The 25748-nt window shown below is 34.7% G+C and overlaps 1 protein-coding gene across 5 annotated transcripts in view; it reads left to right on the forward strand.

The window, feature by feature from the left end:
• The window catches only part of DENND4A (DENN domain containing 4A), a 112973-nt gene that overhangs the window by 33795 nt on the left and 53430 nt on the right, over nucleotides 1-25748 (forward strand). For all 5 annotated transcript variants that reach the window (XM_061158027.1, XM_061158026.1, XM_061158028.1 and 2 more), the window contains 9 exons: nucleotides 51-382; nucleotides 4549-4798; nucleotides 16812-16881; nucleotides 19264-19433; nucleotides 20331-20569; nucleotides 22110-22176; nucleotides 23621-23679; nucleotides 25071-25215; nucleotides 25473-25648. In XM_061158027.1, coding sequence (XP_061014010.1) covers nucleotides 72-382; nucleotides 4549-4798; nucleotides 16812-16881; nucleotides 19264-19433; nucleotides 20331-20569; nucleotides 22110-22176; nucleotides 23621-23679; nucleotides 25071-25215; nucleotides 25473-25648 — 1487 coding nt within the window. In that variant the 5' untranslated portion in view covers nucleotides 51-71. The remainder of the gene's footprint in view (nucleotides 1-50; nucleotides 383-4548; nucleotides 4799-16811; nucleotides 16882-19263; nucleotides 19434-20330; nucleotides 20570-22109; nucleotides 22177-23620; nucleotides 23680-25070; nucleotides 25216-25472; nucleotides 25649-25748) is intronic.

The raw sequence follows: 25748 nt of genomic DNA on the forward strand, positions 1-25748 counted from the left end.
ATTTATTTGACTTATTATAGGAGAATACTGGTCTTTTACTTTCCTTTTAGATGTACCTTCTGTAATGGAAGATGATTGAAGATAAGGGGCCTCGTGTCGCTGACTACTTTGTTGTAGCAGGATTAACTGATGTTTCAAAGCCTCTTGAAGAAGAAATTCACTTCAATGATGCCTGTCATAAAGTAGCCAGACCAAAAGAGCCTATCACAGATGTTTCAGTTATTATTAAATCTCTTGGGGAGGAAGTGCCACGGGATTACACGTGTATTGATATTACCCCAACGGGACTGTCAGCTGATCTCAATAATGGAAGTCTTGTGGGGCCACAGATTTTCCTTTGCTATAGAAGAGGAAGAGATAAGCCTCCACTTACGGATCTGGGGTAAGTTTTTTTTTTAAAGAATTATTGTTATTGACTCAAATAGTATGCCTTGTAGATTTTGAAGTTAACCGTTCAACTCGTTTGTTTGTAAATACTTTAAAAAAAATAGACACATTTATATCCAGAATCATATTTTCTTTTCCTGTGCTCCTTTTATCTTTTCAGTGTCTCTTTTTTTGTTGTTGTTGTCTTAAAATATTGGCTTTATGTTTACACAAAGCAGTACAAAATGAGACAGTTCCTCAAAGGGTGACTTGGAGCTAGAAAATCCATCCTGGGCATTAAAGTGTTAATGTTACTTGGTAAGTCGTGTCTGACTTTTTGTGACCCCATGTACTGCGGCCTGCCAGGCTCCTCTATCCATGGGATTTCCCAGGCAAGAATACTGGAGTAGTATGCCATTTCCTTCTCCATTGTTCAGTGTCTCTTTGTTCTAGCACTTTTGTCTGAGTTCTTTCTATTAAAAATAGGGGAGATAATTTGGAAAACATTTACAGAAAAATATCAGAAATCCATGTATTATTCTGATCATATACTTTGTTATTTTTAAAATATGAGAAAAAGATGGCTTTTAAGGATCAGTTGTAATGATCCTTATAGTTGGGAGTTTAAGTCAGTGTGCATGAAACAAGGGTCTTGGATAAATTAGTGTTTCATTTAGGCTGTTGTATTGAAATTGTAGTTTTCTTTTTAAATAATAGCTTTACTGATTTACAGTTTACACCATCCAATTCACTCCTTTAAATGGTACAATTCAGTAAATTTTAGTCTATTTATAGAGCTGAATCACCACAATAAATTTTAGAACATTTTTATCATGCCCCCACAAATAAACAACATCTATATTCATTATAGTTTGTCTAATTCTTCCTATAGACAATCCACTAGTCAACTTTCTGTGTCTGTGGATTTGCCTATTGTGGACATTTTATGTCAATAGAATCATACTGTATATGATTATCTTTTGTAGCTGATTCTTTCTCTTAGCATAAAGTTTTCAAGATTTATCCATGTTGTAATATGTGTCTGTGCTTTATTCTTTTACATGGCTGAATAATATTCCATCTTATGGGTCTACCACAATTTATTTATGCATTCATCAGACAATGGATATGTGAGTGGTTTCCACTTTTTGGCTGTTATAAATGATGCTTTTGGGAGTATTAATGTACAAGTTTCTGTATGGATGTATGTTTTCATATCTCTTGTATGTATACTTAGAAGTGGAATTGCTGGGTCATACAATAATTCTATGTTTAACCTTTTGAGTAACTGACAGTTTTAAGCCTTCTTGTTTCCGTGACTCTGTTGTCAAAGAGGATGGGCTTAACTTGCAATATTTTGGTTAAAAATAAGGAAGATAGCAGTGTCCCTACTAATATCAGCAAAGGGCTATAAAAATTCCATCTCCTAATATATTAAGACTGAAAGTGAACAGTCAAGTTTACTCATGCCTGGGTGGAGATTGGATGAACCGAAAGAGCTCCTGACACTTTCTTCTCCTTTTAAAATTCTATTATCTAATGTTTGATATCAACAAACTATATTAAACTCAATCTTTATTGTGCTAATTCATGAATCAATTGCTGTAATTTTAAGTAGGTTTCAGAACAGCTACCATATTGCTTCATATGAAGCTTACATAATTAGTAAATGGCTTGGGAAAATAAGCCAATTGTACTTTCAAAAGATAGGTTAAGTAGCTCCTATGCTCACTAATCACTGTCTGAATTCTGACTTGCAGATAAAATGAAGGGAATGTTGTAGATTTGGGTATTAGAGTTGCCTAAATTAAACATGAGAAATTTTTCAGGCATAGAAAGGATTTTCCAACAGGGAAGGACAAGAACTGGAATGAATAAATTAACCACTATTATGGCTATCCTCATATGTTTGTCATTGTGGAGGATATGACATCATTGTTGCCTTTAAAAAGCTTGCAGTTTAAATAAATAGGAAAAGTTACCCAACAATATAAAACAGCAAAACAAGCAATATATACAACAGCACAATGCCTAATTAAAGAAAATAGGTAGCTTATATGTCAAATGTACTTATATTCCTGTATCTTTTAAGAGTTTGAGGTGATAAATGGTGTTTTTTTAAAAATTGCTCTGTGTGTTGTGTTTTTTCCTCTTGATTTCAGTTGAGCATTTGTGCGCCAGGCATTATTTTGGAGACCCTACCAATTGGCAGTTGGTACCCTACTTGGCAATTCTGCCAAGATCCTATGAGTTAAATTTTTAAATTTTATAGCTGAGTAGTATAAGGCTCAGAGAAGTTAAGTAACAACCTGAGATATACAGCTGGTACCAGGATGTAGGAATTCAAATCCAGATATGTCTAACTTCTCTGTTGCAAATACCTTTAAGATTTTTTTTATTTATTTTTTTAAATTGTGAGTATAGTTGATTTATAATGTTAATTTCTGCTGTACAACAAAGTGATTAGTTTTTCATATATATACGCATTTATATTCTTTTCCATTATGATCTCAGAATATTGTATAGAGTTCCTTGTATTAGAATATCAGAATATTGTATATAGAACTATACAGTAGTTCTTTGTTTTGTATCCATTCCATATGTAATAGGTTGACAATGCCATTTTTTAGGATTAAGGGAAAAAAAAAGAAAAGCACGGTATTGTAAAGCAATTATCCTCCAATAAAACTTTCTTTTAAAAAAAGAAAAAGCAAGATCAAATCGAGGAGTTAGCAGTTAGGCTAACATTGGGATATACATAGCTGCTATAATTAAGCATCAAATTTTGTTCTAAATTTTCAAAATAGAATGTCAAAAGAAAGAAAAATATTAAGTTTGCTGACAGCTGAGACAAAAGGGAAATTAAAAATTGTATTAGAAAAAATTTGACCAATTTTGGCACTACATTTCAAAAATTGGTCAAATTATTTTTCCCCTCATAGCTCAGTTGGCAAAGAATCTGCCTGCAATGCAGTAGACCCTGGTTCGATTCCTGGGTCAGGAAGATCCCCTGGAGAAGGGAAAGGCTACCCACTCCAGTATTCTGGCCTGGAGAATTCCATGGACCATACAGTCCATGGGGTTGCAAAGAGTCGGACACGACTGAGCGACTTTCACTTCACTTTATTTGTATAATGGGATTTTATAAAAGGTAATACTGATTAATGTTGGAGACATTGCCTTATATAATAATTTTTTACAGCAAATGCAGAAACATATTTACTCTGATAGCTCAGTTGGTAAAGAATCTGCCTGCAACGCAGGAGACCCTTGTTCAATTCCTGGGTCAGGAAGATCCACTGGAGAAGGGATAGGCTACCCACTCCAGTATTCTTGGGCTTCCCTTGTGGCTCAGCTGGTAAAGAATCCACCTGCAATATAGGAGAGCTGGGTTTGATCCCTGGGTTGGGAAGATCCCCTGGAGATGGGAAAGGCCACCCACTCCAGTACTCTGGCCTGGAGAATTCCATGGACTGTATAGTCCATGTGGTCACAAAGAGTTGGACACAACTGAGCGACTTTCACTTCACTTTACATTTAATTTAAATTTTTTTTATTTTTTTGGCTAAGGTCAAAGATAGTGTTAAAGTCCAAATTAGTGAATTCTATGAGGGAGTAAACTAATATTATTCAAGTGTGATGTTTTCTTTGTGTTCCCAAGTACTTTAGGTAATAATATTTAGAAAATTTAAGGAATTGGATGCCTGGCCTGTCTATTATTAAAAACTTATGACTTTACCACAAAGGAGAATGGGGAAACTTTCACTTATACGATGAAAGATAGATTTGAGGTCATTTTCTCTTTTGAAAGCCTTAAAAAACTTTTTTAACTTTGGTCAAAATACAAGGTTGCTTTTTCTAAAGATGCTTGGTTTTAGAGACATACATACATATACCTATCTATGTTATCTGTCCATCTATCTATTAAAATACCTTGGCACATTCTGCAAAATGCCATTCTGTGGTTTATGTCAATAAACACAGAGGTTAATCTGTGTTTTCCTTACATTATTAATTTTTAGTAGGGAGAACAGTTGTTCTTTATCTTTATATGGGGCTATACAATTCAAACTTGTAGTACAGTTCGAGTATTTGCTACATTTAAGGATGAGTTTGATTCCTGACAATATTGCCTTTCATATTTGAGGGTGTTTTGTAATTGTGTACTAATTTATTTTTTAGGGTTTTATATGACTGGAAAGAAAGATTGAAACAAGGGTGTGAAATTATCCAGAGTACTCCCTATGGACGCCCTGCAAATATTAGCGGCAGTACCTCATCACAAAGAATTTATATCACTTACCGAAGAGCCTCTGAAAACATGACTCAGAATACGTTGGCTGTTACAGACATATGTATTATTATACCCAGTAAAGGAGAAAGTCCACCACACACATTCTGCAAAGTTGACAAGAATCTCAATAACAGTATGGTAAGTGACTCTTCTGCATGGATAAAATTAGCCATCCATGAAAAGAGCATAATTTAAAATAAATCTTTGGAAAACAGCATAGGACAATTACTGAATTTAAAAAAATAGATTTCTTAAAGATGTCATATATTTTATTTTTAGGAAAGTGGTTTAGCTGTACTTTCAAAAAGAACTGTGCAAAAAGCTTTCTTTCTTTTTTTTTCATTAAAAAAAATTTTCCCCCTTACTGCAAAAGTAACGCGCTAGCTGAGGGTAACCCCTCCACTTGTGCACTAGAACTCACCTATTTGAAATGAGGACATGGCTTCAACAATCCTCCCTACTTTTTTGTGACTCATCAGTTTTTCACTCTAATGGATTATTTCCTTCAGCCTGCAAAAGCATGTTACAATATCGCCCATCTTTACAAAGCTTCTTGATCTTTATATCCCACTCCATGTATTCCCCCCATTTGATTGTCTTTATAATAAAAGGTCTTAGAAGAGTTGACTATATTCCATCTCCTTCCTCACTCTGACTCTTTCCAGTAAGGCTTTTGTCTCCATCATTCCACCAAGATTTCTCTTGTTGAATCCAGTGATTCAATGCTTCATCTTAATTTTTCAGTACATTTAGGCATAGATGATCACTTCTTCCTTCTTGAAACAGTGGCAAGAAGAGAAAATGCAATCGTGTCCAACTCTTTGTGACCCTGTGAAATGTAGCCCTCCAGGCTCCTCTGTCCATGGAATTCTCCAGGCAAGAATACTGGAGTGGGTTGCCATTCCGTTCTCCAGAGGATCTTCCCAACCAAGGGATCTAACTTGGGTCTTGCACATTACAGGTGGATTCTTTACCGTCTGAGCCACCAGGAAAGCCTTTGCTGATTCCTTCCCAATTCCCTAATTTCTATGCAACAGTGTCCCCGGGTTCAGTCCTCAGACCATTTATGTTTATAATCTAAACTCACTTCCTTGATGATCTAATCATTTGATTCTAAATTTCTGTGTCCCCACTGGATTTTTCTAATTCATTGTCTTTTCTTGGATATCTTGTCAAATAGGTCATCTCAAATATAACACGTCCAAACCTGAACTCCTAGTGTCCCTCTCCAAATCTACTTATCCCGATAGTCTTATTCCTCTAGTAAAAGGAAATTCCACTCTTCTAGTTACTCAGACTAAAAATCCTCTGAGTAATCCTCAACCTTTATCTTCTACCTCTCATTCAGTTCTTCTGTAAATTCTGTTGACTTTAATTTCAAAACATATTTTAAATCTGAGTACTTCTCAACTTCTCCATTGCTACAACCCTGATCCAAGCCATGATCATCTCTTAACAGGATTATTGCAATTCAGGAGTTACACAAACTTTTGCAGAAAGGGCTAAATAATAAGTTAACTTTTGCAGGTCATATACAGTCTTTGTTGCAGATTCACCTTTTGTTTTAAAAACAATCTTTTAAAAACATAAAAATCAGTCTTAGCTCAGTTGTACAAAAACAGGCCTTGGGTGGAATGCAGCCCATAGTTTGCCAGACCCCCGGTTTAACTGATCACTGCTTCCTCAGCTTCCTACAGCCTGTTCTTCACATCACAGCAAGAGGGATCCTTTTAAAACATAATCTAGATCATATCTCTCCTGGGCTTACAACCCTTGTGGTTTCCCACCTCACTCTTATTAGTAGTAAAAGCCAAAGTTCTTCCAGTAGTCTAAGGCCATTATGTATGATCTCTAATATCTCAATTGTATCCTAAGAGTTATTTGCAGCTATGTGATCCCTACATAAATGACCATTTCTTATCAACAGCCATTCATATACAAAATGCCCTATTCTTTCATGCCACCCTTGCATTTTTTTCCTCTTTTTTATTTCTTAAAAAATAATCAGCCATAGGTATACATATATCCCCTCCCTTTTGAACCTCCCTCCCATCTCCCTCCCCATCCGCTCCTCTAGGTTGATACAGAGCCCCTGTTTGAGTTTCCTGAGCCATACAGCAAATTCCTGTTGGCTATCTGTTTTACATATGGTTATGTAAGTTTCCAAGTTACTTTTTCCATACATCTCACCCTCTCCTCCCCTCTCCCCATGTCCGTAAGTCTATTTTCTATGTCTGTTTCTCCACTGCTGCCCAGTAAATAAATTTTCAGAACCATTTCTCTATGTTCCATGTATGTGTGTTAGAATACGATATTTATCTTTTTCTTTCTGACTCACTTCACTCTGTGTAATAGGTTCTGGGTTCATCCACCTCATCAGAACTGACTCAAATGCATTCCTTTTATGGCTGAGTAATATCCATTGTGTATATATGTACCACAAATTCTTTATCCATTCACCTGTTCATGTGCATCTAGGTTGCTTCCATGTTCTAGCTATTGTAAATAGTGCTGCAATGAACAATGGGATACATGTGTCTTTTTCAACCCTGGTTTCTTCAGGGTATATGCCTAGGAGTGCGATTGCTGGGTCACATGGTGGTTTTATTCCTAGTTTTTTAAGGAATCTCCATACCATCTTCCATAGTGGCTGTATCAATTTACACTGTCACCAATAGTGCAAGAGCATTCCCTTTTCTACACACCCTCTCCAGTATTTATTGTTTGTAGACTTTTTGATGGTCAGACCATTCTGACTGTGTGAGGTGATATCTCATTGTGGTTTTGATTTGCATTTCTCTTAATAATAAGTGATGTTGAGCATCTTTTCATGTGTTTGTTAGTCATCTGTATGTCTTCTTTGGAGAATGTCTGTTTAGGTCTTTTCCCCACTTTTTGATTGGGATGTTTGTTTTCCTGGTATTGAGTTGTATGAGCTGCTTGTATATTTTGGAAATTAATCCTTTGTCAGTTGTTTCATTTCCTATTATTTTCTCCCATTCCGAGGGTTGTCTTTTCACCTTGCTTATAGTTTCCTCTGCTGTGCCAAAGCTTTCAGGTCCCACTTGTTTGCTGCTGCTGCTAAGTCGCTTCAGTTGTGTCCGACTCTGTGCGACCCTATGGACGGTAGCCCACCAGGCTCCTCTGCCCACAGGATTCTCTAGGCATGAATACTGGGTTGAGTGGGTTGCCATTTCCTTCTCCGCCCACTTGTTTACTTTTGTTTTCATTTCCATTACTCCAGGAGGTGGGTCATAGAGGATCTTGCTTTGATTTATGTCATCAAGTGTTCTGCCTGTTTTCCTCTAAGAGTTTTATAGTTTCTGGTCTTACGTTTAGGTCTTTAATCCATTTTGAGTTTATCTTTGTGTGTGGTGTTAGGAAGTGTTCTAATTTCATTATTTTACATGTTTAGCTGTCCAGTTTTCCCAACACCATTTATTGAAGAGGCTGTCTTTGCCCCAGTGTATATTCTTGCCTCCTTTGTAAAAAATATGGTACACATAGGTGCATGAGTTTATTTCTGGGGTTTCTATCTTGTTCTTTTGATTTATATTTCTGTTTTTGTGCCAGTACCATACTGTCTTGATGACTGTAGCTTTGTAGGATAATCTGAAGTCAGGAAGGTTGATTCCTCCAGCTCCAGTCTTCTTTCTCAAGACTGCTTTGGCTATTCGGAGTCTTCTGTGTTTCCGTATGAATTGCGAAATTTTTTGTTCGGTTCTGTGAAAAATGCCATCGTAATTTGATAGGGATCACATTGAATCTGTAGATTGCATTTGGTAGTGTAGTCATTTTCACAACATTGATTCTTCCTACCCAGGAACATGGAATATCTCTCCATCTGTTTATGTCATCTTTGATTTCTTTTATCAGTGTCTTATAGTTTTCTGTGTACAGTTCTTTTGTCTCCTTAGGTAAGTTTATTCCTAGATATTTAATACTTTTTGCAATTGTGAATGGGATTGATTCCTTACTTTCTCTTTCTGATTTTTCATTGTTAGTATATAGAAATGCAAGTGATTTCTGTGTACTGATTTTGTATCCTGCAACTTTGCTAAATTCACTGATTAGCTCTAGTAATTTTCTGATACTATCTTTAGGGTTTTCTATGTACATGTCATCTGCAAACAATGAGAGCTTTACTACTTCTTTTCTGATCTGGATTCCTTTTATTTCTTTTTCTTCTCTGATGGCTGTAGCTAGGACTTCCAGAACTATGTTGAATAATAGCGGGTGAAAGTGGACACCCTTGTCTTGTTTCTGATCTTAGGGGGGATACTTTCAGTTTCTCACCATTGAGAATAATGTTTGCTGTAGGCTTATCATATATGGCCTTTACTATGTTGAGGTAGGTTCCTTCTATGCCCATTTTTTTTAACAGTTTTAATCATAAATGGGTGCTGAATTTTGTCAAAGGCTTTTTGTGCATCTATTGAGGTTATCATATGGTTTTTATCTTTCAGTTTGTTAATATGGTGTATCACATTGATTCATTTGCAAATATTGAAGAATCCTGCATTCCTGGAATAAACCCAACTTAATCATGGTATATGAGCTTTTTGATGTGTTGCTGAATTCTGTTTGCTAAAATTTTGTTGAGGATTTTTGCATCTATGTTCATCAGTGATATTGGCCTGTAGTTTTCTTTTTTTGTGTTGTCTTTGTCTGGTTTTGGTATCAGGGTGATAGTGGCCACGTAGAATGAGTTTGGAAGTGCTCCTTTCTCTGCAATTTTTGAAAGCGTTTTAGAAGGATAAGCATTAGCTTTTCTCTAAATGTTTGATAGTATTCTCCTGTGAAACCATCTGGTCCTGGGCTTTTGTTTTTTGGGAGATTTTTGTTCACAGCTTCCATTTCAGTGCTTGTAATTGGGTTGTTCATAATTTTGATTTCTTCCTGGTTCAGTCTTGGAAGATTGAACTTTTCTAAAAATCTGTCCATTTCTTCCAGGTTATCCCTTTTATTGCCATATAATTGTTCATAATGGTCTCTTATAGTCCTTTGTATTTCCATTGTCTGTTGTAACCTCTCCTTTTTCATTTCTAATTTTGTTGATTTGATTCTTCTCTTTTTTTCTTGAGTCTGGCTGAAGGTTTGTCAATTTAATCTATCTTCTCAAAGAACCAGCTTTTAGTTTTATTAATCTTTACTGTTATTTATTTCATTTCTTTTTCGTTTATTTCTGCTAAATCTTTATGATTTCCTTCCTTCTAATTTTGGGATTTTTTTGGTTCTTCTTTTTCCAGTTGTTTTAGGTGTAAGGTTAGGCTGTCTATTCGAGGTTTTTCTTGTTTCTTGAGATAGGATTGTATTGCTATAAATTTCACTCTTAGGACTGCTTTTTCTGCATCCCGTAGGTTTTGAGTTGTCATGTTTTCATTGTTATTTGTTTCTAGAAATTTTTTTTATTTCCCTTTTGATTTCTTCAGTAACCTCTTGGTTATTTAGAAACGTGTTGTTTAATCTCCATGTGTTTGTGTTTCTTACAGTTTTTTTCTTGTAATTGATATGTAGTCTCATAGCGGCGTGGTCGGAGAAGTTGCTTGATATGATTTCAGTTTCCTTAAATTTACTGAGGTTTAATTTGTGACCCAAGATGTGATCTATCCTGAAGAATGTTCCATGCGCACTTGAGAAGAAGGTGTATTCTTCTGCCTTTGGATGGAATGTCCTGAAGATATCAATGAGATCCATCTCATCTAATGTATCACTTAAGACTTGTGTTTCCTTATTAATTTTCTGTTTTGATGATCTGTCCATTGGTGTGAGTGCAGTGTTGAAGTCTCCTACTATTATTGTGTTACTGTCAACTTCTCCTTTTATGTTTGTTAGTGTTTGTCTTATGTATTGAGGTGCTCCTATGTTGGGTGCATAGATATTTACAATTGTTATATCTTCCTCTTGGATTGATCTCTTAATCATTATGTAGTGTCCTTCCTTATCTCTTGTAATCTTCTTTATTTTAAGGTCTATTTTGTCTGATACAGGGATTGCTACTCCAGCTTTCTTTTGCTTTCCATTTGCATGGAATATATTTTTCCATCCTCTCACTTTCAGTCTATATGTGTCTTAAGATCTGAAGTGGGTTTCTTGTAGACAACATATATATGGGTCTTGTTTTTGTATCCATTCAGCCAGTCTGTGTCTTTTGGTTGGAGCATTTAATCCATTTACATTTAAAGTAATTATCCATATATATGTTCCTATTGCCATTTTCTTAATTGTTTGGGATTGATTTTGTAAATCTCTTGTCTTCTCTTGTATTTCTTGACTATGTAAGTCCATTTAACATTTGTTGTAAAGCTGGTTTGGTGTTTCTGAATTCTCTTAACTTTTGCTTCTCTGAAAAGCTTTTGATTTCTCCATCAATTTTGAATGAGATCCTTGCTGGGTATAGTAATCTTGATTGTAGATTTTTCCCTTTCAGAACTTTAAATATATCCTGCCATTCCCTTTTGGCCTGCAGTCTGCTGAAAGACCAGCTGTTAAGTGTATGAGGTTTCCCTTGTTTGTTACTTGTTTCTTCTCCCTTGCTGCTTTTAATATTCTTTCTTTGTGTTTAGTCTTTGTCAGTTTGATTAGTTTGTGTCTTAGCGTGTTTCTCCTTGGGTTTATCCTGTGTGAGATTCTTTGTGCCTCTTGGACTTGATTGACTATTTCCTTTTCCATGTTGGGGAAATTTTCAACTATAATCTCTTAAAAATTTTTCTCATACCCTTTCTTTTTCTCTTCTTCTGGGATTCCTATTATTTGAATGTTTGTGCATTTGATATTGTCCCAGAGGTCTCTGAGACTATCCTCAGTTCTTTTCATTCTTTTTACTTTATTCTGCTCTTCAGAAGTTATTTCTACCATTTTATCTTCTAGCTCACTGATTCATTCTTCTGCTTCAGATATTCTGCTATTGATTCCTTCTAGATTATTTTTAATCTCAGTAATTGTGTTGTTTGTCTCAGTATGTTTATTGTTTAATTCTTCTAGGTCTTTGTTAATTGATTCTTGCATTTTCTCCATTTTGCTTTCAAGGTTTTTGATCATCTTTACTATCATTATTCTGAATTCTATTTCAGGTAGTTCGCCTATTTCCTCTTCATTTATTTGGACTTCTGTGTTTCTAGTTTGTTCCTTCATTTGTGTAGTATTTCTCTGCCTTTTCATTATTATTTTTTTTAAACTTATTGCATTTGAGGTCTCCTTTTCCCAGGCTTCAAGGTTGAATTCTTTCTTCCTTTTGGTTTCTGCCCTCTAGGGTTGGTCCAGTGGTTTGTGTAAGCTTCGTATGGGGTAAGATTTGTGTTGAGTTTTTGTTTCTTTGTTTTTCTTTCCTCTGATGGGCAAGGCTGAGTGAGGTGGTAATCCTATCTGCTGATGACTGGGTTTGTATTTTTGTTTTATTTGTTGTTTAGATGAGGGGTCCTTCACAGGGTGCTATTGGTGGTTGGGGGATGCCAGGTCTTGTATTATAGTGGTTTCCTTTTTGTGAGTTCTCACTATTTGATACCCCCTAGGGTTAGTTTTCTGATAGTCTAGGGTCTTAGAGTCAGTACTCCCACTCCAAAGGCTCAGGGCTTGATCTTGGAGCTCATGTAACTGAAGGAATACTTGAACAGGAAGCACACGTGATCTCCAGTGATACTGGTGTTGCCACGCAACTCCACCGGGGGAGTTTGCAAATTTCAAGCCGTTTTTTGCTCCTGGTCTTTGCCTGAGATGTTACTTTTGAAACCTCCTCTATCCACTTTCTGTCCCATCCTTGCATGTTGATTTGTTGATGATGTGTGACAATGGAGAGATTATGGTGGAGGAAGAAGATCATGGTAGCAAATGAGTTTTAAAAGCTTTATGTGGTACTGATAGTGATGGCAAAAAGGGTTTTTGAACTTTTTTGTAATACAATGTCCAGCTTAACCTCATTTCAAATTTGGTTTAGTATTTTAGCAAGGTTGTTCAGGCTCAAAGATACTTGCCATTTTCCCGTTGGTGATTTTTCCCTTTATTTTATAGATTTGCTCGTTTTAGATTGAAAGTAAATTTTTTGGAACCATTACTAGGTCTTATTAATCAAAGTGTTCAAGGTAGACTTGTTACATTGAAACCAAAACCAGAGACATAAGTTTCTGTTTTTCCTTACCCTGATGTGTTGGTCCCAGTGTTGTCAGAGTATTAATTCTCTGCTGGAAGAGTAAAGAGCCAGCATAAAAGAAAAGAGAGAGTGAGTGTAACCTAATGTGAACAGAATGGACTCCGGCTAACCTGCTGTATTTGCATTCCAGATACATGTCTTGGAGAGGTTCTTTGACTCTTTGTGCTTCAGTTTCCTCATTCATGAAACAAAGATAAAGTAGTATTTTATCACAGGTTTTTTGTGAAGATTAAATGTTAACTATTTGTAAAGAACTTTAGGATAGTGCCTGGCACATAGTAAGTGCTATACAAAAGTTAGCTATTATTAGTTACTCCTTAGTTAACTCTGCTTATCCAGTCCCTTCTGTGTGTATTTAATAACTGAGAAAGAGCTTTTTTCTTTTTGTTCAGTTTTATTGAGATGTAATTAACATACAGTAAGGAAGAACTTTTATTTTTGCCCAATGTTTAAGCTCCTCTTAGTTCCCTTAAGAAACATTATAGGAATAAAAAACCTCTTAAATGTTTATTTCCTTACTCTTAACTCTAGTTATCAATCCTGAATGTAGAGAAACTGTCCTGATCTTAGTGGTTGGTGTCTTTTTTAAGCAATGGGTTGTGGTTTATATCTATATTAAACAATCTCTGTTTCTATTGTCTATAAGGTAGTAAAAGTAAATTTAGATCTTCAGAGTAGACATAGAATGACTTCTAACTCTTTCAGAAATGCTAAAATAGACATGCAATGCAGGAAACTTCTTTTCATATCTGTTGAATGTGTGTATAATCAGGAAATGGTTAGGAATAAATCATTGATGTGTGGATAATGCTCAGGAGTATAGTTATATTATAGATTATTCTTGGTTTGGGCAGATTAGGTAGCTTGAATGAAAGCATCTTCTAGTTTTTGAAACCAGGAGAAAATAAACCTAAAAAACAAAAAGCTGGAAAAAAAAAAAAGAATGAAACCAATCTAATGGACATGAGGAAATGCATATTGAGTCTTTCTTCAAATTCCTACATGATTTTTCTACCAGGATTACAACTTTGGTCTCAAAATATATTTCCCCTACTTCTCTACCTCCCATTAAAAGTTTATGGGAAAAGTTTTCAAGAATGACTAGTTTTTAAGCTTTGGACCATAAGCCCTAAGCGATTTGGACTTTGATTGTTTAGAATAGAATAATAATATTTTAGAGCTGGAAGAGAACTTAAGAATGTCATGTGATCCAAAACTGCAGAAATGTGTAGTTAAGGATATTTAGACCAGGTGCTTTGATGCACACAGCAAATGTTTGGACTAATTTTGGACTTTTTCCTCAGTTTTTGATTCAATGAGAGTATTTTTTTTTTAATACTCTGTACAAATGGTTCTTGTTTTACAGCCTTTCAAGAATGTCAGTACTTGATTTAGCAAGTTTACTTAGAAAAGCAGTTATTAACCAAGCAAATAGTTAAATCATATACGTAATTCCAGAAGAAATGTTTTTGCCATGGCAAACCACAGTATGGATATTTTATGGGTTAAACATTTAAAGTATTTTAAGAAAAACAGCCCTTCCTACTTTCTTTTTTGCCGAACCTTTTTGTAAGAAAAAATTTAGAAAACCTTCTCGTATTTAGTTTTGATATCTGTGGCTCTTTTCTTCCAGGGCCTTATAACTTTTACTTTATCTTTAAGTCCTTGTCTTTTATTTTAGGATATTCCTTTTGGTTTCCACCACATCCACATGGTCATTTGTAGTTCCCTTTTTATCATCACAAAGATTACTGAAGGCTTTTTGTTATCTTTACAAATTTGACTGATTGGGAACTAGAGTTGGGACTTTGCTCTACAGGGCCTTTTATAAAGTTTTTACCACCAAATAAACTAAAGGCCCAATCTGCTGACACTATAATATCCACTTGAATTTATACATCCATTCTTTTGATGTGAAAATATTAAACTGTCTATTAGAAACAAAATCTAACAGAGTAACAAGGATAACTTAATGTCCAAATAAGTATGATTTAACATACTAATCTGTTTGGGGACATATTAAAAAAGTTTAAAAAGTGGGAAATTTCTGGATCAGGAGCTAACTTACTGCAACATTGTTCATAACAGCCCCCTGGAAAGGAAGCAACCTAAATGTCCCTCAGTAAGGGAATGGATAAAGTAAAGTGTTTCATTAATGGAATACTATCTACCAGTTGAGATGAAGAAAGTAGATCTGTATCAATTTTACTAATTCTCAAAAACATTTTGATAAGTGAGAAAGCAAGCCATAAAGGCATGTATTCAGCACTTCACCACTTATGTAAAGTTACAAAGCATACAAAATAATGATATATACTTAAAGATGTATATATTTACATAGTAGAAATTTTAAAAATACAAGTGAATGAAATGCACTAGCTTCAGGCCAATAGTTAACTCAGAGGGCAGAAAGGAATGGAAGATGAGGCTATAGTTAAATTGTAATTTTTTTGTTTATATATTAAAATATTAGAAGCAAATATGGTTATTGTTAACATTTGTTAAAGCTGGGTGGTTAGTAAATGGGTGTTTTTATGGTAGTCTCTTAATATTTTTAAAATGTATTTCTTAAAGTAAGTGTATTTTCTTTATATATATTTGTTCTCAGTGCTAAGTATCTGTCCTCATGTACTGGTCCATGCAAGCACTCTCCATCATATATGCACAAACACATCACCTCACATTCATTCCTTTAACAAGTGTTTATTAAGTATTTTTATATAATAGGCACTGTTGTGGGTGCTCCAGATATAGCAGTGAGCAAAACAAAGCTTCTGCCGTCATGGAGCTTATTATGTTCTAGTGGTGGGAGGCAGGTAATAAATAACAAAATATACTATAAGCCAAATGGTGGTAAGTGCTATGTATGGAGGAAAACAACAACGGCAACAACAGGACAGGGGCAATGAGGAGGACCAAGGAAGGTAGAAGGAGACTTGGTATTGCATATAAAGTGATGAAAGGAGGGCTGTCTAATAAAGTGACGTTTAGTTGAAACCTAAAGGAAGTATGCTTTGTGAATGCATGTTATCATCTCTTGTCAAGTGGTGGCATCTTCTGAGTTACACATCCACTTCAGACTTCTCACCTTACCTCCATTTGACTCTACACTTGGATGTCTAATAGATGTTTCAAAACTGACTGTGTCTAAAACTCCTTTACTCTCAGATTGGCTTTACCCACAGTCTTCTCCATCTCCTTTGGGGACTAGGAATTTGAGACTCTTTTGGAAGTAGCTGTTATTTAAAAGCGTGGTACCAAACAGATGAGCTCCTTTAGAGAAAGTAAAGAAGAGACCACATTTAATGATCAGGAAAAGAGAGGCTTCTACAAGGGAGACTGAGGACTGGCCAGAGATGTGGTGGCGAGGGACCAGGAGAGTGTGATGCTTCAAAAGCCAAGAAAGAAAAATGTTTCAGGAAGGGGGTCATTAGTGATATCAAAATCTGCTGAGAGACTGAAAAAGATGAAGACTAAGAATTGACTATTAGAATTGGTATTATTAAAGTTTTTAAAGTGTTCTTTTTTTAAATGGTAGGATTAAAACCTGGTTTGGAATAGATTCATGACAGAATAGGAAATAGGGAAATGGATATGGCAAAATACAACTCTTGAGTTGGTATAAAGAACTGTGAAAAGTCTGGCAATATCTGAAAGGTGTTGTGGAATCAAAAGGAATGTCTACATCCACATGAGTGGATATTACTTGTTTATCATTTCTGTCCAAAGTTTGAACTTAGAATAAAATCTAAATTGTTGTGGCTTGGTTTTGTTTTTAATAGTTGTTTTCCTCATGTTATTTCTGTTGCAAGGAAAAAATACATTAACTTTTATTTCTGAAAGAAAATTGGGCAATAACTCCAATAAAATGCCAGCAAAATAACCAACTGAAAATAAAAAGAAATCTGTCATTACATACTGCAGAAATCAAAGAGATTCTATTTTATTAAGTTACTGCCTTTTAAAGTTTAATGATATTTCTTTTTTTTTTTTTTTCAAATTCAGTGGGGATCAGCAGTGTACTTATGTTATAAAAAATCAGTGGCAAAGACTAACACTATATCTTACAAAGCTGGTAAGTATAATTTTTCATGGGATACTTAATATATAATGTATTATGGGACCAATAAGATTAAAGAAAAAAAAAACTCTGCCTTAAAATGTGTTAATGTCAGGACTGAGACTATAACATATGTCTTTTGATTGTTTTGTCTTTTCCATACTTTATTGGATGCTTAGAGGAATATTAATTTTAAAAGAAGGCAAGGTTTTTTTTAAATAATAGGTTTAAGTAAATAATAAGTAGATATCATTCTCTTAAAGTCTTAAATCAGAGAATATGAGGAAAATATATATGTTCCTTTTGAATTAGTTTCCTTAATATTTATATTGTTACTGTACTATGTGCACATTCAGTCATGTCTTGACTCTTTTGCGACTGCATGGACTATAGCCTGTTAGGCTTCTCTGTTCATGGAATTTTTCAGGAGAGAACACTGGAGTGGGTTGCCATTTCTCTCTCTAGGAGATCTTCCTGACCCAGGGATCTAACCTGAAGCTCTTGTGTTTCCTACATTGGTAGGCAGATCCTTTACCCCTGGTGCCACCTGGGAAGCCTAATATTTATATTAAATTTAGTCAAGTCTGTAGTTTATATGTAATTACATTTCAAAATAATCAGAAATATTATAAATAATTTATAATTTTATAATGCATAGTTGAAATTTTCAGTTACCAGAAGCCTCAAAATACCAAGTTATTTATAAGAAAGCAGATTCAACTTTTCAAAAAATAAAATTTTAAAGTTAGTATCCTAGACTCCTACCTTCTTCTGCCTGTGATTTTCTAGGATCCACAGTTCATTGCTGTTTCTGTAGTTTCTTAAAGGCTATACCATTGTTTCATGACTTGAGAAAGTAATGGACAGTTCAGTGTAAATCCTCATGAGATCAACTGGTTGGCTAGCATATAATTTGGAGAAGGCCATGGCAACCCATTCCAGTATTCTTGCTTGGAGAATCCCATGGACCGAGGAGCCTGGCAGACTAAGGTCCATGGGGTTGCAGAGAGTCAGACATGTTTGAGTGATTTAATAGCAGCCAGAAGCATATAATTAGAGAATTTTAGAATTGCCTTGGACCTCAGTATATCTAGTTCATCTCACTTTATAGATGAGAAAACTGGAGACCTATAGGTACATGACCTGTCTGAAGTCAAACAGCTATTAGTGACAGACCAACCAGTCATATTCCCAATCTGTCATTTTATTTTTAACATTGTGTCATGATGGTTTCCACTTGACTTTAGGGATTCAAGCTTAGGAAAACTTTTACTGTTTCTAGTCCCACAAAATCCAGTAAAAGAGTCTGCTCTTGAGGGTTTGTTAAGTAGAAGATACCTGGACTGCTTTGTCAGCTAGTCTATTTAACATGAAATCATATACGACTTGAAACTCTATTTTCATATAATCTTCATATAATTTCATATAATTCAGAAGCTTGGCTTAAGTTGATACTATTTTAAAGACATTGTAAGTATGTGATTTTTATTTTTATGTATAATTTTTTTGTATTTGTGCTAGAAGTTATATATATAGTCCTATAGAATATCTGTATTAATGTGTCAAAAAAAAAAAAAAACCCTGAGGTAAAGCTATCAAAAACTAGTAAAGTGAATATATGCATATTGAAAATTCCCTCCCCAAATAGTATGTTTATATGCTGTAAGGTAGTATGAACACAAAATGAATTTTTAGGAAAGTGAAAGAAAGTGAAGTCGCTCAGTTGTGTCTGACTCTTTGCGACCCCATGGACTGTAGCCTACCATACTCCTCCGTCCATGGGATTTTCCAGGCAAGAGTACTGGAGTGGGTTGTCATTTCCTTCTCCAGGGGATCTTCCCAACCCAGGGATCCAGGGTCTCCCGCATTGTAGTCAGATGCTTCACCATCTGAGCCACCAGGGAAGTCTGAGTTTTGGAGGGGGGAAGTGTGTGTGTACTTGTGTGTGTTTCTTTGTGTGTGCTTGGTCGCTCAGTCATGTCTGACTCTTGGCGACCCCGTGGACTGTAGCCCACCAGGCTCCTCGGTCCATGAGATTTTCCAAGGCAAGAATACTGGAGTGGGCTGCCATTCCCTTCTTCAGGGAATCTTCCCCACCCAGGTCTCCTGCATTGCAGGCAGGTTCTTTACTGTCTGAGCTACAGGGAATGGTCTTTTCCTGTTTGCCTTACTAGCCTTTGTGGATGAAACTTGATAAATATTAAGTAGTTAATATGACTAGTTTAAGGATTAAAATCCACTTGAATCCTATTAAAGCATTCAGAGTTACTTGGTGAATATATATAGTGTTTTAGTCACTATATATGTGACTAAAGAACAAAGCATTTTAGCATCATTCAAATTATAAGCTGCTAAATTCAAGAGATGATGAGCTAATATTTATTATTGTTTTTATAGGTCTAATTTGTAGATACCCTCAAGAAGATTATGAGTCATTCTCACTCCCAGAATCTGTTCCCCTGTTTTGTTTACCAATGGGTGCAACTATTGAATGTTGGCCATCAAATAGCAAATATCCCCTCCCTGTATTTTCTACGTTTGTGTTAACTGGAGCCTCAGCTGAAAAGGTACTATGTTTAACAAATGATATCTGCAGTTTTCTTGTACATTTTCAAGTCTTAAGTTTTATATGCAGGAACAATAGAAACAATAACTGGTTAAATTGGATCTATTATATGCACCTCTTTCACTTTGTTAAAATAACTATATCCGGAGACATAGAAAAAGAAAATTTTCATTCTGTCTTACATACCCAAATGCTTTTCTTGTGAATATGGCGAAAGATTTTTTTCATTATCAAGTGATGATCCTGCATTGCTTAATTTTCTGTGTTACAAAAGTTTTAAAGTAATACTAAGACTTTATTAAATATGCAGTGCTGTTTAGAACCATAGCCTATTATCGTTGAAATGGACTTTGATAATCTTCTAGTGTAATATCTTCATTTTATATATTGGGAAACTGAGGTCTAGAGAATTCAGTGAATTGTTTGAAGTTGAAATTTGTATTTCCTTATCTAAAATTCTGTCCTGCTCTCTACTAAATAATTATTAGGTGGGTCAAAAAGTCTGTTTGGATTTTTCAATAGCATCTTACAGAAAAACCCAAATGAACTTTCTGGCCAACCCATTGTTTTCAGTCATTTTCTTATAGAGAATATCAACACAATTGTTTTCACTCTTTATAAAACAAATTTAATTAAACGTACTGTTTTCCAATAATAAATAAGGGAACCTGACAGTTGCACTGTGTAGTTTTGCTGCTGTCATCATCAATGTTAAAATTTAATGTACTTTAAGAAAGCAAGAGCAATGTCTCTTCACCACTGTTTCTGGTACATGGCACCTTGCCTGGCTCATAGACATATAATGGCTCATAATAGCTCATCCATTAAATATTTAACTAATGATGTGATTTGAGTAAATGATATAAGGCATATTTATCAAATGTATTATGTTTTCCAGGTCTATGGTGCTGCTATTCAGTTTTATGAACCATACTCTGAGGATCTCACAGAAAAACAGAGATTTCTTTTGGGTTTAGCATCATCAGCAAATGAGAAGTCTGATAGTTCCAAGACAATTCACACTAATAAATGCATCTGTCTTCTCTCTCACTGGCCTTTTTTTGATGCATTCAGGAAGTTTTTGACTTTTCTATATCGTTATTCCATCTCTGGACCTCATGTCCTTCCAATTGAGAAGTAAGTTAGCAGCCTTCTCGGGTCAAAATTTGGCAGCTCTTTCCACTATGTATGGTATATTTGTACTGGTAATTGAATGGATTTTATTTGGAAACTAAATTTTTCAAGAGAAAAAAAGATTTGGTTGATTCAATTAGGTAATATTTCTCTTACGATAACTATGTGTGTATTTGCATTCAGTTGCTTAGTGTGTCTGACTCTCAGCAACCCCATGGAATGTGACCTGCTAGGCTACTCTGTCCATGGGATTTCCCAGGCAAGAATACTGGAGTAGGGTTGCCATTTCTTCCTCCAGGTCATCTTCCCGACCCACATCACTTGCATTGGCAGGCGGACTCTTTACCACTGAGCCATCTGGAAAGCTCCAATTATATCTACAGTTTTGTTATTTTAGATAATTTTATTTCTAACAAATGACATAAATGTTTCATTTTTTAGTATCTTGTGAAGTTTGGAGATCCTAACTGGAATTTTTTTTTTATAGGTTTTGTGATTCTTATTTTACATATAATCAGGGCTTATTATATTCCTTACTATTTTTAGATACCATAGATATCATTTAGATATCATTTTAGATATGCGGAGGCCTGGTGTGCTGCAGTCCATGGAGTCTCAAAGAGTGGGACACTACTGAGCAACTGAACTGAACGTAGATATTTTGGGCTTCCCTGGTGGCTCGGGAAACCTGAATTCAATCCCTGGGTTGGGAAGATCCCCTGGAGAAGGAAATGGCAACCCATTCCAGTATTCCTGCCTGAGAAATCCCATGGACAGGGAAGCCTGGAGGGCTACAGTCCATGGGGTCGCAAAGGGTTGAGCACGACCGAGCAACTAACATTTTCACTTTCACTTTAGATATTTTAGATTCCATGCTCTTCTGATGTTTTCTATCCAGATGAAATTATCTCAGTTCTGCAGCCAAGGTGATTTGGAAATAGTTTAAAAGTAATATAGAAATAAAATAACTCTTTCTTTAAAATGGATTGTTTACTATTGTTTCCTTTTTCCTTTTCCACGGTGTTCAAAACAAAACCCATCAATCTATCTCTTTATCTGTCTTCTTCTGGGGAAAAAGCCAAAAAAATCAGCAATAGAATTTTTAACTTGTTAATTGGAAGTATACTGTTCTTATTTTAGAAATAGTTAAACTCCTTCATTTTTCTGAAATACTCAATGGTTGCTTCATTTTTAAAATATGAGCAATTGACTAAAAATAAGTTTTGCAGTGCAAGAATTAGCTTCTTTGGTAATGTCCATATAAGGTAGAACTTAAAATGGCTTTTGAGACATTAATAACACAATTATTACTGGATATGAGAGAATATTAATATGGAAATTTATTGGGTGGGTTTATACAGAAGCAACTTAAATGATACAAATGTTTTGGTTGTTTGTTCACTTGTTTTTGTGGTAGTAGGGATTTCGAAATTATCAGTACACAGAGCTCTTGACTCAACATGAACTTGTGGTGACATGTTGACCTTATAGCATATTGTATTCTCTTTGGAATCAATTAGGTTTTTGTTTGTTTGTTTTTAAGGCATATTTCTCATTTTATGCATAAAGTTCCTTTTCCATCTCCTCAGAGACCACGGATTCTAGTTCAGGTAAGATTTTCTTGATGTAAGTGCTCTATTGAATGATTATGGACTCTGTCAAAATGTAACCTAAGTATAACAGTTTTATAAGAGGAAACAAACATCAAATGGAATCAAAAGAGAACCAGATGCTGCTTCATGCTGGAGTTTGGACCCTTATGATTTTATTAACTGCCTCCCAGCCAACATCTAATGTTTCCTCTTAGATAAAGGGTTGTAGACTTGACGAAGTAGACAGCAGTAGACATTTTGAACACATAAAAAGGGACTGTTTTCCCTAAGTTTATTCTTGGTATTGAAAAGTTTTGCCTTTGGCACTTATTCCCTAAGTTAAGTGTATTAGAATAGATGAAAGAAAAAGTTGTGTATTTTCCTAATTGCAGGAAGAATTGCTCACATCCTTGTGACAGGAAGTTTAAAGTGAACATAAATTATTTTCCCCATCTCTTTTCCCAGTTGACTTTATCTTTCCTTTTTTGTTTATGTTTCTTTTTTGTTTATACTCTCGATATGTAAGTTGTTTTTTTAAGCATAATTTTTGAAGTGATCTTGAGAAAATTTTTTCATGTATTATCACTGTATGTGCCTTATTGTATTTATCACAACCCTTAGTGGAGTATCATTCAAAATTAGAAATTATTTATAAATAGATATTTAATATTTGTGTAAATATGCATAAAATTTAAAATGTAGATTAATTGCATTAATATATTGATACAGATAAAGTGTCTAGAAAAATATCATTTTGATAAGTGTTTAAATAGTCTGCACATCTACATATTATCCCAAGGTACTTCTTGATATTTAGTGCCAGAATACAGCACACTCAGGTTGCATACACATAAAAGATTTATAGCTGAAGTTGGCAAGTTTTTTCTATTGAGGACCAAACAGTAAATATTTCAAACTTTACAGGCTGTATTGTCTCTCTGAAAACTGCTCAGCTCTGCTTTCATTGTACAAAAGCAGCTCTACGTAACATGTAAACAACTGTGTATGGCTGTTTTTTTGTTTTTTTGTTTTTTTTTTTAGCCCCCTACGCGCGCTCCGCACGGCCCCCTATATGGCTGTTTTGATGAGACTTTATTTATAAAAGCAGGTGATCTGTGTATTTGCCCTGAGGCCATAGATTAACTAACCCTGGTTTTATGATATTAAATGAACAGTTTATTCTTTCAGTACAGGTTTGTTAAAATGGCATCAGGGAAATGTTGAGGAATAGAAGAAAAGAATATGGTTTAGAGTAAGAAGAATTAGTACTTAGGTCAGTCATCAGGACATATTTTTTAGGGTCTTAGTAAGTGATTTAGACTATTCCTATAACTGGTGAATGGGAATATTGAAACTTTATGGGCATCATCTATATGTATGTGTGTGAAATTTTTTTACTGGAAGGTGGTGTTTTAAAGTTATTTTTTATATTTGAAATACTTTATTTCATATCTATTTTCAGTTATCACCACATGATAATCTGATCCTCAGTCAGCCTGTTTCTTCACCTCTTCCATTGAGGCAAGTAAATCATTGTGTTTCTCTAAATGTTTAGTGTAAGCTAAAATAGCATTCAAGTATTTTCTCTCTTTCCTAGGGAGAATTGTAAATGTTGATGGAAATATTTCTCACCTAATTGTTTCTTATTTAAATTTCTTTTACTTAAAATTTAGGTTAAAGTTCTTGAAGAACAAAGAAAAACTTTTACAGTAATGTTTGGTATTTTGCATATCCACTTAACTATGATCAAGTATGTACAACTGTTAATGCATAAATGAGTACATATGTCTATAGTTTATGAAAATGATTATTTTTTAGCTTTAAATATCCTCTGAAAAATATTCATTTTAAAATTAACCCCCAAATAAAAAGTTACTTATAAATACTAGCCCATGGAATAGAATAATGTATTTCACCACCTTAAAAGTTCAGAGATTATGAAATATGTTTTTTCTAAAGTATTATTTCTTGATATTTAATTAGCCATGTACTTTTTCTAGCAGGGAAGTAGTTACAATATAATTAAGTTATTTGGTGGCACGTACCTAAGGGAGAACAGCTGCCATCTTTGACGTTAATTTTGTAAGAATTGCAGATTATTTCATCACCAGGTCTTGGCCCAGAGTGACCAGTGTTTTCTTAACCTTTGTTTGAACTGAGAATAAACTAGAAATACTGAGACTACCAAGAGACTTTTTTTTTTGGTAATGTCTTTATTGGTATATAACTCACATACCATACAGTTCACCTAGTTAAATTGTACAATTCAATGAATATATGCACAGTGTTCTGCAACTATGACTATAATCAATTTCAGAACATTTTCATAGCTCAAAAAACACCTGTATCTTTTAGCAGTTACCCTCCCTTACCTCTACCATCCCTACATGTACAAACACACAGACACCCTCCCCAGCCCTAGGCAACTGCTTATCTACTTCTCTCTCTACAAATGTGCCTGTCCTGGACACTTGTATAAGTGGAATCATATAACAACCTTTTGTATATACATTGAATTCTTTATTTGAACATTATCTACATGGCAGATCATTTTATACAAAAAAGGAAGCAGATAACTTTGCATTTTCCATATTTAATACAAGGCAGAAGATGTGGATGACTTCAAAACCTCATAAAACTTCATTATTTTCATAGTGTGTTTCTGATGCAGCGTTTTCCCTACAAAAGAGCAACAGTCATGTTTAAAGTTGAATATATAATGTGAACTGTAACCCTATCCTACTCATAAACTTTATTTTTTATTTATTTATTTTTATTAGTTGGAGGCTAATTACTTCACAACATTTCAGTGGGTTTTGTCATACATTGATATGACTTTAAAAAATTATTTTGTGTAATGAGATGTTTGGATCTCTATTTTTTAAATTATATATCTTTGTTTGGATGTACAGTGGTGGCAAGTTTTCAACACTGCTCCAGAATTTAGGCCCTGAAAATGCTGTGACACTCCTGGTGTTTGCAGTAACAGAACATAAGATTCTCATCCATTCCTTACGGCCTTCTGTGCTTACCAGTGTGACAGAAGCATTAGTATCTGTGAGTATCACAGTTTCTTCTTGGTGATGAGTTTCATTTTAAACCTAATTATTCATATAATTTAAAGTTATTTCAATGCTTAACTAAAATTCAGAGTGTAATGAATTTTAATCTTCTGACCATTAACACTAATTGTAATTATTTAACAAGTATTAAACTGCTTTAGGTATAAATATTTAAAAGACAGTTTTCTATGTTGCCAATGAATTATGCTTCAATGTTAAAACAGCTAAATATTCTCTTATCTTTTATCCAAGATGATTTTCCCTTTCCACTGGCCATGCCCCTATGTTCCTCTCTGCCCACTGGCTTTAGCAGATGTCTTGAGTGCACCATGTCCATTCATAGTAGGAATTGATTCAAGATACTTTGATCTCTATGACCCTCCACCAGATGTCAGTTGTGTTGACCTAGATACCAACACCATTTCTCAGTAAGTTTGTTTCAGTGATTCTACATTCTGTAATTTGCAACTTTGTAGCCTTTTTTTTTTTTTTGTATATTTTGTGATTATAACTAGAATTCTGTTGAGC

The sequence above is a fragment of the Dama dama genome, chromosome 12 (genome assembly GCF_033118175.1).
Source record: "Dama dama isolate Ldn47 chromosome 12, ASM3311817v1, whole genome shotgun sequence".
Taxonomy (NCBI): domain Eukaryota; kingdom Metazoa; phylum Chordata; class Mammalia; order Artiodactyla; family Cervidae; genus Dama; species Dama dama.